The sequence below is a fragment of the Mytilus galloprovincialis genome, chromosome 9 (assembly GCF_965363235.1).
Source record: "Mytilus galloprovincialis chromosome 9, xbMytGall1.hap1.1, whole genome shotgun sequence".
NCBI classification, from domain to species: Eukaryota; Metazoa; Mollusca; class Bivalvia; order Mytilida; family Mytilidae; genus Mytilus; species Mytilus galloprovincialis.
Window position 1 is genome coordinate 77,097,036 of NC_134846.1, and position 16,719 is coordinate 77,113,754.

At 31.5% G+C, this 16,719-nt stretch overlaps 1 protein-coding gene across 9 annotated transcripts in view; it reads left to right on the forward strand.

The window, feature by feature from the left end:
- LOC143045997 (transmembrane channel-like protein 7) overlaps nt 1-15,872 on the forward strand; it is a 31,640-nt gene extending 15,768 nt beyond the window's left edge. For 8 of the 9 annotated variants that reach the window (XM_076218918.1, XM_076218917.1, XM_076218916.1 and 5 more), the window contains 12 exons: nt 1,441-1,598; nt 3,225-3,369; nt 3,950-4,111; nt 4,593-4,753; nt 5,737-5,884; nt 6,548-6,645; nt 7,100-7,213; nt 8,258-8,333; nt 9,019-9,146; nt 11,409-11,576; nt 12,428-12,506; nt 13,407-15,872. In XM_076218918.1, the coding sequence (XP_076075033.1) occupies nt 1,441-1,598; nt 3,225-3,369; nt 3,950-4,111; nt 4,593-4,753; nt 5,737-5,884; nt 6,548-6,645; nt 7,100-7,213; nt 8,258-8,333; nt 9,019-9,146; nt 11,409-11,576; nt 12,428-12,506; nt 13,407-13,502 (1,533 nt within the window). In that variant the 3' untranslated portion in view covers nt 13,503-15,872. Of the gene's footprint in view, nt 1-1,440; nt 1,599-3,224; nt 3,370-3,949; nt 4,112-4,592; nt 4,754-5,736; nt 5,885-6,547; nt 6,646-7,099; nt 7,214-8,257; nt 8,334-9,018; nt 9,147-11,220; nt 11,577-12,427; nt 12,507-13,406 lie in introns of those variants that run through there. The other variant, XM_076218921.1, reaches the window with a different exon arrangement.
- Nucleotides 15,873-16,719: the final 847 nt, after the last annotated feature.

Consider the following 16,719-nt stretch of genomic DNA (forward strand, 5'->3'; position numbering starts at 1 on the left):
CAGTTATTGTTCTGCCTTTAACAATAAGCATAGCCCATACTGCATAGTCAGCTATATAAAGCCCTGCAACGGCAATTTTAAAATAATTCAAACAAGAAAAACATAACCTAATTTAAGTACAACATAAACATTTCTAAGCAATTGCATGATAAATGCATGCAATTTATTTTTAATTAACAGTATCCAATTCACACAGCCATGTGTACAGCTTTCTTTAAAATTTTATATGTAAATAAACATAGAATGAAATTCAAAACAGTGTGGCTGTGGCCATTGATTGACACATTAAATTCATCCATTGACTGGGACAATTTAAGTGAACATTTGTCTGTAACGACCACTGTTCACGACGTACCTACGATAGACATTTAAATTGTGGGGTCACCAAAGGTTTCTTAACGCCTTTAATTATAAAATAATTCGAAAAATTAATCAGGAATAACCTTTATGTTTTGATTTATATAATTGATATAAATCAAAACATCGTGTTATTTCTGATTAATTTTTCGAATTACTTTATTAAGGTGTTGAGAACCTTTGGTGACCCCATAGTTTAAGTGTCTTTAAAAAGTACATAGTGAGAAGTAGTCGTTACATACAAACGTTCACTTAAATTGTCCCAGTCAATGGATGAATTTAATGTGTCAATCAATGGCCACAGCCACACTGTTTTGAATTTCATTCTATTTGGTGGTATCTGTCACTTTATCTGCATGATATAAACATTACATACGATTCTGTAATTCACTGAAGGATGCTTTAATTACTTGTTTTCATGTGACTTTATAAAACTAATGGTCAATTACAAACTGTAGATAGTCTTTCTATTTCTGACAAGAAAACATGCCACTGAGTACTATTAAAATTCTGAAAATTCTAATTTCATGATTACGATTACATTGTGAAATATCCCCATCACATTAAACCAATCTATTTTCAAAAAAGTTCAGATCAAGAACAATAAATGAGGGTGGTAATGGGGGTACATTCATGACAAATAACGGTAAAAATTCTTGCCAAATGACGTTAACGGTAATTTTTGGTGCATGACAATAAAATATGCACTTTCTTTTAGATGATAAAAAATCGAAATGATTTTGACGAATCACGTTAATTTTTAAAATAAAATAACATTGATGATAATTTTTTGAGACCTCTGACGAATCACTATAAGGATATTTTGACGAATCATGGTAAAATTTTAATCAATTTGATGCTAAGGGTCGCCAAAAATGGCCATTTGACGCCTGACAGTAAAGGGCATTACTACCCTCATAAATGACTGAACTTAAGCATCGCCAAATTTAAACTGAATGAAAATACCCCTTATTACATTGCATCAGTTTTAAAGCTGATTAGTTATTTTCAAATGCATTTTTTAGGTGTTGTAAGTTTAAGAAGTGTGCTTTTACTAGTCATCATATCTTTTAAATATTTCAGGGCTGGATGGAGAGAACAATATTGTTTTATGGTGTATACTACAACAAGACATATTATAGCGAGATAGAAAAGACAGAGAAAATATATAACATGTCATTAGCCTATTTACTAGCTGTTGGATGTAGTTTTATCATCTGTTTCATTCTTATTGTTAAAAAGTAAGTAATTAGTTATCAAAGGTACCAGGATTATAATTTAGTACGCCAGACGCGCGTTTCGTCTACATAAGACTCATCAGTGACGCTCATATCAAAATATTTATAAAGCCAAATAAGTACAAAGTTGAAGAGCATTGAGGATCCAAAATTCCAAAAAGTTGTGCCAAATACGGCTAAGGTAATCTATGCCTGGGATAAGAAAATCCTTAGTTTTTCGTAAAATTCAATGTTTTGTAAACAGGAAATTTATAAAAATGACCACATTATTGATATTCATGTCAACACAGAAATGTTGACTACTGGGCTGGTGATACCCTCGGGGACGAAACGTCCACCATTATATAATAACAACATGAAAAAAATATATATGAAAATAAATAGTTTTTCTGATTTTGAAATATCTTCAAACACAACAGGAATAAAAAGAATTAAAAATTTTTTTTAAAAAAACAGAATTTGATTGTGTCACTCACCTATTTCTATTTACATATTCAACAATGACCACTCTCCACCATTGTAGACTAGGATATAATTGGTAAAAATCATCAGTAAAAGGCTATAAAGCATAAAAGGAATTTCAGCCATCTTCATATCTTGTACTGATAGATCTTGTCAGGCATAAAAAGTTTCTATCTATCCTAGTTTTTAATCAGATAATTGACCCTGATGATCAATTTGTCATTCTTGCAGTAACAATTTCTATATAAAAAAAGGAGTAAATACAATGGGGAAGAGGTGGATTAAGGGCATATGTTTCTGTTCTAAAATTTTACATGGAGTAATATGAAGTTTAATACAAAGCAGTGTATATTTTTATATGGCATTAACTTGTTCTTCTCCTGATTATGGTTATACAATTATCCGATCAAATTTAAACATCCATCCATCAATTTTGATTTTAAAAAGTTAAGATGTTTTTGAGATGTTTGTTTGTTTCATTTCATTAATTTACTGTTGATTCAAGATTATTTTGGGTAACAAATTTTGGTGGGTATGGGTAAATGTCAATTTTAAATTTTCAACCAAAGTATGTATTTTCTATTAGATTGAAAGCAAACTTTGGCAAAACCTCAAAATAAGATATGCATTTGTAAATTATTGTACTAAATTTTTTTAATGAGTTAAGTCATTCCAATTGATATTTTACAGCTGTGTCTATCTATGTTGTGATGTTATACTATTGCATTAAGGGAGAAGGTTTGGTACGATTAAAATGTATAAACCAACTGCATTTGTTTGCACCTGTCCTAAGTCAGGAATTTGATGCTCAGTGGTTGTCTTCTGTTTATGTGGTTCATAAGTGTTTCTGGTTTTTCCTTTTTATTTAGATTAGACAGTTGGTTTTCCTGTTTGAATGGTTTTACACTAGTACTTTTGGGGCCCTTTATAGCTTGCTATTTGGTGTGAGTCAAAGCTCTGTGTTGAAGGCTTTACCTTGATCTATAATGGTTTACTTTTATAAATTGTTACTTGGATGGACAGTTGTCTCATTGGCACTCATACCACATCTTCCTATATCTATGAAAATTGGTATCTATGAAAATACATGAATTCACAATATTCTTACCCTCACATATGATTTAAAATTCTCTATTAGTTAAATACCATTGTGCTTTTTATTTTCAGTGCATCTAAAAGTGCGAAAGTATCATTAGGTTTGGAATCATCAGTAGCTATGTATACAAATAAAGTGTTCGCAGCCTGGGATTATTGTATCAATAATCAGAAAAATGCTAAAGTCAAATCTGTGGGCATTAAATTTGAAATAACGGTAAGTAATTTGTTTATACAGCAGGACACTTTACAAAATAGGGGGGAAATACCAGTGGGACATTCAATCTCATAAATATAAAAAAATAGACTGACAATGCCATGGCTAAAAAAGAAAAAGACAAACAGACAAATAATAGTAATCAAAACATAACATGAACATTTTAACTTTGAATTAACATATTAGGTAGTATTTGGTTTAATGGAAATAAAATTGAAGCACATTCATCAAGAGGAAAATTTTCTTTAAAAACTTAACCTTTATTTAGGAAAATTATTTAATTTCTATTTATTTTTTATGAGTATAACTGAATCTCTGTATTGGTTGTTTATTAGTCATGTTAACTGTTAGTGTTACCTTGTGATCTAATATGAAGCAAGAACTATGATACTAACATATTTCGTAACTCTGCATGTAATGTTAGCTGCTGGACATTAATTTCAATTAGTTATTATTGAGTGGTATCAAGAAAAGATTAAGCATACAGAAAGCTAATACATTTGAGTTTTATATATGATCCAGACCAAATACCAGTATATGTACAACTACTGACATGAATTACATTTGATATTAAATATAGGCAGATTTAAAAGAACAGAAAAGAACAATAGATTGGGATGGGAAGGAGTTTAGTGATAGATGTGCAATATACTTCAAGAGAGTTGTCATCAATCTTCTTGTCATAATATTACTGGGAGGCTCTCTAGCATTGATAGCTTATACAGCTCAACAGATGATAGAGGTAAAACATATAGGTACCAGTCAGGCATAATATTACTGAGGTATATGATATGCTTTAGATCCTCATTTGCTTAATTTCCACAAAGGAGATCTTGAGACTGTTCAGATATGTTTCTTCTTACTACATATTAAAAACTAGGAAAACTCAGCAGTTCCTTGTTATAATTTGATAAACTGAAAAGAGTTTTTTAAGTAAGAAAAAAGTGTTTGTCTGAAACACTAGTCCGACTACACGTATTGTGCCCGTTAAATCAAAATGCCAGGTGACAGTAATTGACTGTTGCAAGTCTTTGACCAGTACACAAATACACTAGTACTATTAAACACAGTACAAAAGTAACCAAAAGGTTTTAATATCTGATTATTAAGAATATACATTTTTGTAATGATTTGTGAAGACAATGTTATGGTCTATTTTTACACCATATGAACAATCCTTTCATTGTTCTCTATTGTTACTTCTTCTATTAATATACTTTCAGCTTCAGAAGAAAGAATTTGAGGAGATAGTTATATTGATTATTCAGTATGTGCCATATCTAACGATCACCATATTAAATTTGGCTGTACCTATTCTCTTTCAAAAACTGGTACAGTTTGAAATGTATAAATATGAAACTGAACTGAAATTAACATTAGCAAGGTGAGTTATCAGAATATCCATTTACTAGTATTTATTTTTTTAAATGTATATGGTCAGATAGATTTATATTAGAGTATAACTGGTATTATTAAATATTTGTTACGAAAACATTGTGTTTTGCAAATGCAATAACTACAGATTGCCCTTGTCATATTCCTGCCCAGGGCAAATAACTGGTTATGGTGCCCTGTTATCTTATGACGTCATAAGTTTTTATAACAACAATGACTGGCAAGTAAGGTTAATAAAAATGACTGCAGAATTTGTTTATTGACTCAACAATATAAGGATGAGGCTTAGAAACAGGGAAATGCGAGGCTTTGTTTTTATTGTGTTATTATTATTTATTAGATTTAAATATTGGGCAAAATCCCCTGTCTAAAAGGCCTCATAAAATTATAAAACATTAAAATGTGATCTGTTGAAATGATGGTGAACAAATTCTTGAGTATGGACTAAAATATCAACAATAAGCATAAAACATTATAATTTATGTGTTTTAAAAAAAAAACATTAACACTTATCGCGATATATGGAACAAACACATTAGTTTATATTGGATACAAAGAAAGGTTGAAGAGGTTGTTATGAATAGTTTTCCAGCATCTATATTTAAATAATCATGAGGAAAAGTGATATGGGTCAGTGACTGTATATGACATAGAGATATACAGTCAATGCACTTTGACTGCTCTGATAGAACGGGTGCAGTATGATATGTGATAAAAAGATAACATGTTCTTTTTCATATGGGCCCTTATATCAACCCTCAATCCATATGAGCTGCTAGCTAGCACCTCAGGCTCATATTGGAGTCCCCTAATTATACCAGAGCTAATATGGAAAAGATCATGTTATAATCTATTTATATAATTTCCGTCTGAATGCCATTTTTTGAATGGTCAAACATTAAGGAAACAGTATACCGGGGGTAGTTTACCCATGTTCAAATCTCTTTTGAAACATTATATTTCATCTTACAGATCAGTTTTGCTCCGTCTATCTTCACCAATAGTTCTCCTAGCTATTCTGTATCAGCAACTGATTGTCACATCAAAGGACTCAACCAGTGGCAAATGTGGCAATGTGAGGTGGTCAGCCACAGGATCAGGACTCAGGGGAGATGTCAAAGTAAGTTTTTCCTTTATGGGAAATAACTTGGAGGTATTGTGGCAATAAAAGATGGTCAGCCACAGGGGAGATGTCAAAGTAAGTGTCCTTTCAGGGGAGATAACACAGTGGTAAATGTGGCAATGATAGATGATCAGCCACAGTCAGGAATAAGGGGAGATGTCAAAATCGTCAAAGTAAGTTTCCCTTTAAGGGAGATAACCAAATGGGAAATATGACAATAATAGATTATCATCCACAGGGTCAAAGGGAGATGTCAAAGGCTCTAAACAAAACAACCAAAACCATCTTGGGTCAAACTATTGTGTATTACAGTGATAGGGAAAATATGTGGATGTTTTTTTTTTCAATGATAAAATAACTGCTAAACAAAGATGATTTATTAGTTTGAAATATATATCATAAATTTGCTACATTTATAGATTTAAAAAAAAGTCAATATGAGACATCTTAATTGCTTCATATCAATGGACAAACAAATCATTTTTTCTTAAACAAGATATTTTGATATAACATATTTAAAGGTAAAATGACATTAACAATAATAAAAGCTGTACAGAAAAAGACAAATATTCAACTTATAGCAATACACAGATAATTGAAAGAAAGTCCATGAACGGAAAAGTATTATAACTAAATCTAAAATATTTCCCTTATTTTTAGTGTTGGGAGACATATGTAGGACAACAGGTGTACAAGTTGGTCCTATTGGATCTGTTTGTAGAATGTGGTATTTTATTCTTTGGAAATGTTCCCAGAAGGTAAGATATAGAATCACCTTAGATTTAGAACAAATCGAATAAAAAATAGCATCAGGTTGTTTGTTTTGCTGTTTCAATCTATAATCTAGTAGTTGACATTTTTCCTGTTTGTACTGAATCAGCTCTTTTAATTTTTAGAAAGTGTAAAACATCTAAAAATATTGATTTTCTACAGAAATAAAGGTACTTTAAAAGATCAATGTCATTTATTGGCACCACTTAGATCCCTACATTCTTCACCTTTTGGTGGTTATATAATTTATTTCTCTTGTACATCATTGATTTTATACTTGAACTAAATTATTATACATTTTTTTAATTCACATCATTGCAATTTATTGAGACACCTTTACTGATTTAAGACACAGAGGATTAAAGTTGGACAAAGAATTACCTTCCAGATTATGCAGTCCTAGTAAATTTTAACATTTTAACATAAATTTCTCTTTTACAGTATAGTGTATAGAAAATTCAAGGACAAGTCAAAAGTCATCAAGATGGTTGGTCCTCAAGAATTTGATTTGACTCAGAGTGTTGTAGACATTGTATACTCACAAAATATATGTTGGTAAGTAACTATTTTGCCTTTTTATACATGATTATACCCCTGCTTCAAAAAGGGAAGGATATACTGTTTTACCTCTGTCTCTTCATCAGTCTGTCCATCCGTCTGTCCGTCCCATCAATATTTTTCTTCACATCTTTATCAGGAACGACATCATAAGGATTTCTAAAATTTGGTTCATGGTTTATATGAGCCAGCTATACCATGTGATGTGTTTTCAGATTCTTCCCTTAACAATTTCCTGTTTATCGAACATTTACATCATTTTATACATGACATCCAAGTTAAAAATTTTTGTCACATTTTTCTCAGGAACAACATCACAAGGATTTCAAGGTTTATATGAGTCAGCTACACTGTGTGATGCATTTTCAGATTCATCATTCAACAACTTCCTGTTTACCAAACACTTACATATTTTTATACTATTCAAATTATACAGTTGCGGCAGGAATATCATCAGTGAGCACTTAAGTGTGTCCATCCTAACTACCTATAATTGGTTTCCATGTTCTCTAACTTTAGTTTGTCTCTACCAAATGATATGAAACGTATTCACAATGTTAATTACTACAAAACACTGATCAAGTTTGAATTTTGGGGGTGTCACTTTTACCATTCAAGAGTTATGCCCTTTACAAATGGAAAAATTGCTGAAATTTTCGTTTCCGTTCTCTATAAACTTAAGTGTGCCTCAACAAAATGTTCTGAAATCTATACACAATGCTTATTACCACAAAACACAGATCCAGTTTGAATTTTGGTGATGACCCTTTAACAGATTTTGAGTTATGTCCTTTTTAACATAATATAAAAGCAGGGGCATCATCTGTGTTCCATGGACACATTCCCAATTTTTTTTAAATTATTTTCTTTGTTCCATCCATTGATATTCAGCTATAATTTGATTTATGACAAGTTTATCAGTTATTGATTGCTTCTTAAATAATGCAATTTATTTAAAATACGAATATTTAAGAATTCAAATGACATTACAAGTTATATTTTACTTTACACATTATGATAGATATATATTTTCTTTTCTAGGTTAGGAATGATGTTTAGTCCTTTAATTCCATTTATGACATTTCTGAAAATTTTAATCTTCTTTTATTCTAAAAAAGTAAGTATAGGTACATATATAATATATATTATACAATAGTGGTAATTTACTATACTTCATATTGCCACTTTGGGAGCGTGTAACTCAAGTGCAGGAGGTTGTGGGTTTGAACCCTGGCCAGATTAAACCATAGACTTTCAAATTGGTATTTGCTGTTTCTCAGCTAAGCGCTCAGCATTCAGGAGTAAGAGAAAAGATTGGTAACGTGTCATGTTGCTTAAATGAACTGTTATAAAGACTTTTGTTTGTTTTTCTATTTTGTTTTTTTTTAAAGCAGGAATTGTCTGGTTTCTTTTTATCATGATTTTAACTATCCCATTGTGATTTTAATTATTCCATTTGGAATCTCTTACTTTGTATTGGCTTAAGTTTTATGAACAAAACTTTTACAGATTAATCTGTATATAAAGATAAGAAGATGTGGTATGATTGCTGATGAGACAACTCTTTACAAGAGACCAAATTACACTTACAGTAAAAGAAGTAGAACAAAAGGAATATGTGGACAACTCTCTCACAAGCAATAAATGCTTACTGTAAAATATAAGGGCATATACTACAAGCATTGGGACATATTCTACTGCATCCACATAGCACAAGTAACAAACCCTGCGGTAAATATAGAAATAAGATTTAATACACACTATGATTACTGAGTTAACTTAAATTTTCTTCTATTTTTCAGTTTTTATTGAAGTATTGCGAAGCACAAGAGCGTCCATATCGTACATCTAGATCTAATTCATTATTCATGTTAGTGCTATTATTATCCTTCGTGTTTGCAGCAGCACCTATAGGGTATATGGTTGGCCGGTAAGTTTAATTATAAACATAAATATACTAGCTAATACTTGAAAGATTTAAGGCTTGTAATCATGTAATGCAAATACATTTGTGTTGTTGTTTTTTTTTTGGGGGGGGGGGTACTGTTTTCATGGACTTTAATCTCTTCTGTAGACACTTTACTGGATGAGGTGATAGAGAATATTGTTACATTCAGTAAATCATATTTTCCATAGTAAATTACTGAAAATGTTTGTCTGATAATTTAACAGTTTTACTTTAAAAACATATTAAGAAGCCAATGTTCCAAGTTTCCAACTCCTTGGGCAAAGTTGACCTTTAAAATAATTTTAAATTGTGGCTATTCTTTTATGTCCCTTTTTGGCCATCTAGGACCATACATTTCTAATGATTTTGTTAAAGTGTCCATGATGAAGGTAAATCCTGGAAAAGCCCAATGAATTTTGTAGAAGATAGTAAGATAAATGTTGCTTTCATTTTCAATAGGGAGAAAGTTTTGATAAGATTTTTTTGTATACTTCATCTTCTAATGCATCAACAATCAATGAGTATGTTTGGTAACAACCCTGTTTGGCCCACAATATTATGTTAATTTTTTCAAGAAGAAAAGTGGTATGGTTTCTAACTTATGCCCTATAAAGACTCCAGCCAAGCCAGAGTTGTGGCCCTTTTTCATGTACGCTAACGCCAATATTGTTATGTTTGATACATTATCTTATAGGAGGGAGGATAGGAACTTTATTGGGACTCCGAGATTGGGTGTTTTTAAGCTCGGGATTTCCGGATTGACCCTTTTGGGATCCGGGAATTCTTTTTTCGGATTTCGGGATATAAATTTATTTAAATTTTGGACCTCGGGATTTCGTGTTTTTTAAGCCCGGGATTTTGGGATCAGGACCCCTCCTACCACCCCCCTTATATATTCCCTAATAAGTCTCCATACCTGCCAACTTTTCAAAATGCCCATGGGGGTTTTGCGTGCAAGATGGCTGTCATAGTCATAAAAAAACTTCAAGGGGGCCTTCAAATACATTTTAATTTTGTTGTTTGGCTTCTTCATACTTTTACTAGCCTATAGTCATTGTAAAATTAATTGTTTTGTTTAAAATTGTGGACAAAAATGCTCTTTCAAAATTTCAATTTGGGAGTCTCCATGGGGGAAATCCCCCGCAAATAGTGACAGTTGGCAGGTATGAGTCTCCAGCCAGCGACAACAATGTTTTAAATTTTGATACAGTATCTAATTTATTGCCTTTACAGTCTCCAGACAAGCCAGAGTTTTGATCCCTTTAGACTGTATGCTGATCACAATGTCCTAAATTTGAAACAGTATCGTATTTATTCCCTTTACAATTTCCAGCCAAGCAAGAGTTGTGGCCCCTTTAGACTATATGCTGATGCCAATGTTTTTATGCATGATACAGTTTCTAATATATTCCCTATTCAGAATTTCCATGCCAAATTTTGGCCCTTAAGGAGGCTCGAGGGTATAAAAATTTCAGAAAAAATTAAACATTTGTTTTTCACTACAAATTTTATTTATTACCTTTTGCAGTTGTTACTTTATCATATGGTACAAAAATCATTCAAAACAATCGATTCGTGTTGGCCCCAGATGACATTTAAAATGTGTACATCATTGAAAAAGTTCCAAATTATCTCCCTTTGGTGGAAAAATGCCCTTTTTTGGCTTTAAAATTGAAATATCTTTTTTAAATCATCGGTGACATATAATTTTTAATATAATTTCCACATAAGCTGTACTTAAACTAAATTATTGTAAAATTTGAGCGATTTCTGTAATAAATTTCTTTTTTTATTTCGATATTACCTATATTTCTCCTATTACTTCAACCACCTTTACAAAAATGTAAGCTTCTTTCGAAGGCAGATTGTGAGCGCAAATGAACGGTGACCCCACTTTTTTATTTTAATTTTCTATTAACTATAAGATAAAGTTCATTTATAGAAAAATATAGAGAAATCCTATATAAATGATTTAGACCCGCGAACCCCCTTAAGACGGTATGCTGATGCCAATGTAGTTATGTTTAATACAGTATCTAATATATTCCATTCACAGTCTGCAGCCTAGCCAGAGTTGTGGTCCCTTCAGGCTGTATGCTGATGCCAATGTTGTTATGTTTCATACAGTATCTAATATATTCCATTCACAGTCTGCAGCCTAGCCAGAGTTGTGGTCCCTTCAGGCTGTATGCTGATGCCAATGTTGTTATGTTAAATACAGTATCTAATTTATTCCATTCACAGTCTGCAGCCTAGCCAGAGTTGTGGTCCCTTCAGGCTATATGCTGATGCCAATGTTGTTATGTTTAATACAGTATCATATACAGTAGCTAGTTGGCCAGGAGTTTTAAGAGGTATATTCAGTTTTCTTGGAACTGTTGGATTTTTTGTGCCAGTCATTATAGCTTTATGGTAAGTTAGTATAGCGATTACTACTAAGTAAATATTACAATATACTGTTATATATTAATTAAAATTTTACAGTCAATACTGAAATAAATGATGCATTTGCAGTAAGTTTCTGATCAACACTGAAGTACATGAATGAGGAATTGGAATGGGTTAACAAAATTGAGAATAAAAGCCAAGTCGACCAAAAAATAGAGAGAAAAAATAAAAAATAGGAAAATAGGGCGAAAATATAGAAATGAGAAAATTGACAAAAAAAGAAAAAGAATAGGGAAAAATTATTTATATATAAAGAAATGAAGACCTGTCATCTAGCCCTTCCTGTATTTCCCCCTGATTAATGGATATAGATTAAACAACACCACCTCCTTGCTTCTAATATTTATCACTCAAGATTGGTAATTTTTTTAACTTTGAAATGTGAGGGTTTACCAAGCATTTTAAATTTTAATATCAAGCTGTCAAGAGGTAATTAACATTGAAGTCAATGGGGTAGAGTGTTATATAAAAATAAGAAGATGAGTTATGATTGCCAATGAGACAGCTGTCCACAAGAGACCAAATGACACAGAAATTAACAACTATAGGTCACCATATGACTTCAATAATGAGTAAAATCGATACCACATATTCAGCTATTAAAGACAAATGTAAAACTATTCACAAGTTATAATCTGTTTCTCTAATGAACATCTAAAAATGTACAATGCGATGTTCTGAATGTATAGGAATATGGCTTGAAATTACATGAACAAAATTTAATCAATGTGCAGTTTTGAAAATTTATATCAAACAGACTTTGGAGTGTTTTTTATTTTTTAAGTACGATAATGAACTGTCACTTTCTATTACAGTTTATTGATGTACTATTACTGGTTGTTAGGTCAAGGATACAAAAAGACAGAAAAAATTCTACAACATCAACTAAAACTGGTAAGATATAATAGATAAGATTATTGGTACACTGCCGGTACGGGTTTATTTGTATGACATTTTTATGTTTTTAAATAAGATTTTGGGGATATTGTCTACCTTAATCTTCAATACTCTGTGTCTTAGAATGAATATATGTATGTTACTATGACCTGACTGTTGATCCCCACCTATTGCAGTTTATTCAAAATTCTAACTGAATTGCAATTTGTTTTGTCAAACCAAAATGTTTAACTGATTAGAAATTTTTACCAACTGCTGAAGGAAACCACAGTCAGAAGAATTGCTGTCTTTGTCCTATCACAATACAAATTAATAATGAGGGCTTGAATTGATATTTGATTCTACCATAAGTTTTCCCTTTATAAAGCCCCATGAAATTTGTTATGTATTAAAAAGTATTGACTTATGAACACACATTGTTTTATAAAATATTTTGATTGTATTTTGATAGATAATAGCGAGGGAGACTGCACTTTCTGAATAAACTCATCATAGATACCAGGAATAAAAATTTATATATACGCCAGACGCATGATTCGTCTACAAAAGACTCATCAGTGACGCTCGAATCAAAAAATGTTAAAAGGCCCAATAAAGTACGAAGTTGAAGAGCATTGAGGACCAGCGATATTCTCTGACACGTTTTGATATCCATTTCATGTCTTTATTTATTTTACTTTATTCTATATTTTCTAAACAGAGGTATATTTTAGTTGATTATCAATTGTCTTTAATTTTTTTACTCTATTTTATATTATCTGGAGAATTTTCCTACTATGATTAATTAAAACACACACAAAGAGAGAAAACAGTTTTTGACAGAAAACACCATGTCAAACTATCCACACTGATCTGTGTCCACACTTGTTGTTAAATAAAATAAAACTTGTTTTTCAGGAAGGACAAGATAAGAGATACCTCATGGACAGAGTAACAGAATTCCTAGAGAGTACAGAAGTCAATCAGAATACTCTGCATAATGCTGCCTTATAAAACCAACATTCTAAGTTCTATAATAAGATTTGTGTAAAAAGGAAAATATTGACCAATCAAAATAGCAAGATTTGTTCATGTATTATTGAAATCTCTTCTGACTTTTTACATCATATTTGTCTAGAGAAAAAAAAATATGGAAGTTTTCAAACAATGCAGTGAATGGAAAAATGCCTTCCCTTCACATCATGTTTGAGTAATTCAAGATTAAACAATATAAAACATATCATTGAGAGTGGGTCAGATTCCATTTTTCATAGTTTTCAGTTTTTGAGAACACATTACCTTTTCTTTCATAGTTTATTTTGTACTCAGAAATGTTAAACATTTATCTAGTTGTTTTATATAAGTTTATGGAAACAAAAAGTTTTATCAGAAAAGAAAGAAATCATATACCGGTACACTTGCACACGAAATTGAAAATTGATTAACACTGAATAAGAGTTATATTTAATGCGATTATCATATATATACCGGGTATTATACTTTATGAAATAGTGCTGAATAAACCTTTCCAAAAGTCCCATTTACATCAAAACTTGATTTTTGATGAAGAGTAAACATAAGTGAATGGTTGCCTTTATGTTTTGAAATTGCATGTGCAACTCAAAAGAGGCTTAAAGTTCTTGTGTTTTAATAAACAGGTTTCATGTATGTGATAATGTAAAAAAACATATTTTAAATTTTATTGTGATATAGTACAGCACAATGAATCTCAAAAACTGTTATTATTTTGATGGTTAATTGTTGATATATACTCCAATATCTAACACACCTTCTACACATTTGAATTGTAATATTCAGTTTTATCTGAATTTGTCTTTAAAGACTGGACAGTAAATTAGTGAGGTGTTTTCAGTTTCAGACATACTCCCAGTGGTTTTCACAGTGGCAGTCAGGAACCATACTTTGCTTCAGTACAATAAGTTATTTTCAGTCATTTGTCTGAATGTTCAGTAGATCAAATCATTTCTTATAGTTTATATAAAATGATAGGTTACATTAATACTAGTTACTCTGCAAAAAAAACCTCCGAACATTATTGAATCCCTACAAGGAGAACATCTGATAAATATCTGTACATATCACTAGGTCTTCAACTTTTTCTCTTCAGACATTTCAGATAACGCTAGGATCAAAATGGCTCTTTAAACTAAAATTGGTTTATTAAAGACATTGTCAATTTCAATTGCTTGGTTATCTTATATATTTCTGAAGTTTGATTTAATCACAAGACGGCTCCTCTTTTTAAAACGTATATCAATGACATACATGGTTTTAGACAATCACTTGAAACAATAACCCAAAGCCCAACAGACTGCCAAATGAAGTGATTTTACATCATTTTTTAAATTATTTTATGCATTATATGAGTTTGTCAGTACATGTAGTATAATATACACTTATATTCATATTTATTATTAGTCTCATTACATATTTGGGGAACAAAAGTTTTGCAAATTTAAAAAATGACAAAAACAGACTTTGATACATTTTCTTTAAATATCAAGGTCAAGGTCAATTAGGTTTCACAGTTCAGTTAAAGAATACCTGATCATCAATAGTTTTTATACATAATTTAAATAATTTGATTTTTTGTTATTTTCCTAGGCTACCACATTGATTGACCACTGGTTGACCTGAAACTTCTATAACACTGTAGTCTTAAGGCAATCTAATTAAAATTAAATCTCCTCACTCGCTCATTTTTTATGTTTGGTCGCTGCGTGGGAGTAGTGACACAGTGAAATAACTCTTCCTCCAATTACATTAACAGTGGCAGATCCAGAAATTGTCATAAGTAGGGGCCCAATGACTGCCTAAGAGGGGGCCTGCTCTGGTCATGCTTCAGTGATTCCCTATATAATCGACCAAAAATTTCCCAGAAAAGCCCCCCCCCCCTAAATCCACCTCTGATCAATAGAAAACTGTTCTTACAAATACTCAAAAATTGCTATGCAGTAAAAGATTAATTCTGTGATATAAATTCTGCTGTTACACAAAAGAGATTATATTTTTCTTATCTTCTTTGGTATTTACGAATGTTCTGTGTTTGATTTATTTTAAATTACTCGTTTAAATTTACAAATATGCTTTGCAGACGAACTTTTTTGAATAAGTTTGATACCCTGTGTAGTTTTGGTATCCTTGATAATTGTGATAATGCATTGATTTACAGTATTCACTGTAAGGTCAGATTATAGTACATATTTACAAAGACTTGTATGCAATATACTGTATGATTAACAGACCTATTTATTATAAATGTAAAATTTTAGTGTTTTACTAATTAACTTTAAATGTACTTTGTCTTCCACAGTTCATTGTTAGTATTGTTTTATAATCAAACTATTAAAAACTTAATAACAATGCTGTCTTATTCAATTTCATATCTTTTATAATTTTCTCTTTGGTGAAGTTGTTATTGAGAAGTAAATGTATTTGAAGTATTTTGATTAATTCAATGACCAACCCTGTTGATACATTATCATTTGTGACTTACCAATCTTCATTGAGTTTAAATGTACAGGTGAACAAATATAAGTCATTCTGTAGTGAATAAAGGCTTCTGGTCTTTAGATTTGTGTAGTAAAATGAGGACTTTTAAACATAAGTCATTCTGTAGTGAAAAGAGGACTTTTGGTCTGAGTCATCCTATAGTGAGAAGAGGACTTCTGGTTTAAAGTCATCCTGTAGTGAGAAGAGGACTTCTGGTCTAAGTCATCCTGTAGTGAAAAGATGACTTTTGGTCTGAGTCATCCTATAGTGAGAAGAGGACTTCTGGTCTAAGTCATCCTGTAGTGAAAAGAGGCCTTTTGGTCTGAGTCATCCTATAGTGAGAAGAGGACTTCTGGTCTAAGTCATCCTGTAGTGAAAAGAGGCCTTTTGGTCTGAGTCATCCTATAGTGAGAAGAGGACTTCTGGTCTAAGTCATCCTGTAGTGAAAAGAGGCCTTTTGGTCTGGGTCATCCTATAGTGAGAAGAGGACTTCTGGTCTAAGTCATCCTGTAGTGAAAAGAGGCCTTTTGATCTGAGTCATCCTATAGTGAGAAGAGGACTTCTGGTCTAAGTCATCCTGTAGTGAAAAGAGGCCTTTTGGTCTGAGTCATCCTATAGTGAAAAGAAGACTTCTGGTCTAAGTCATCCTGTAGTGAAAAGAGGCCTTTTGGTCTGAGTCATCCTATAGTGAAAAGAGGACTTCTGGTCTAAGTCATCC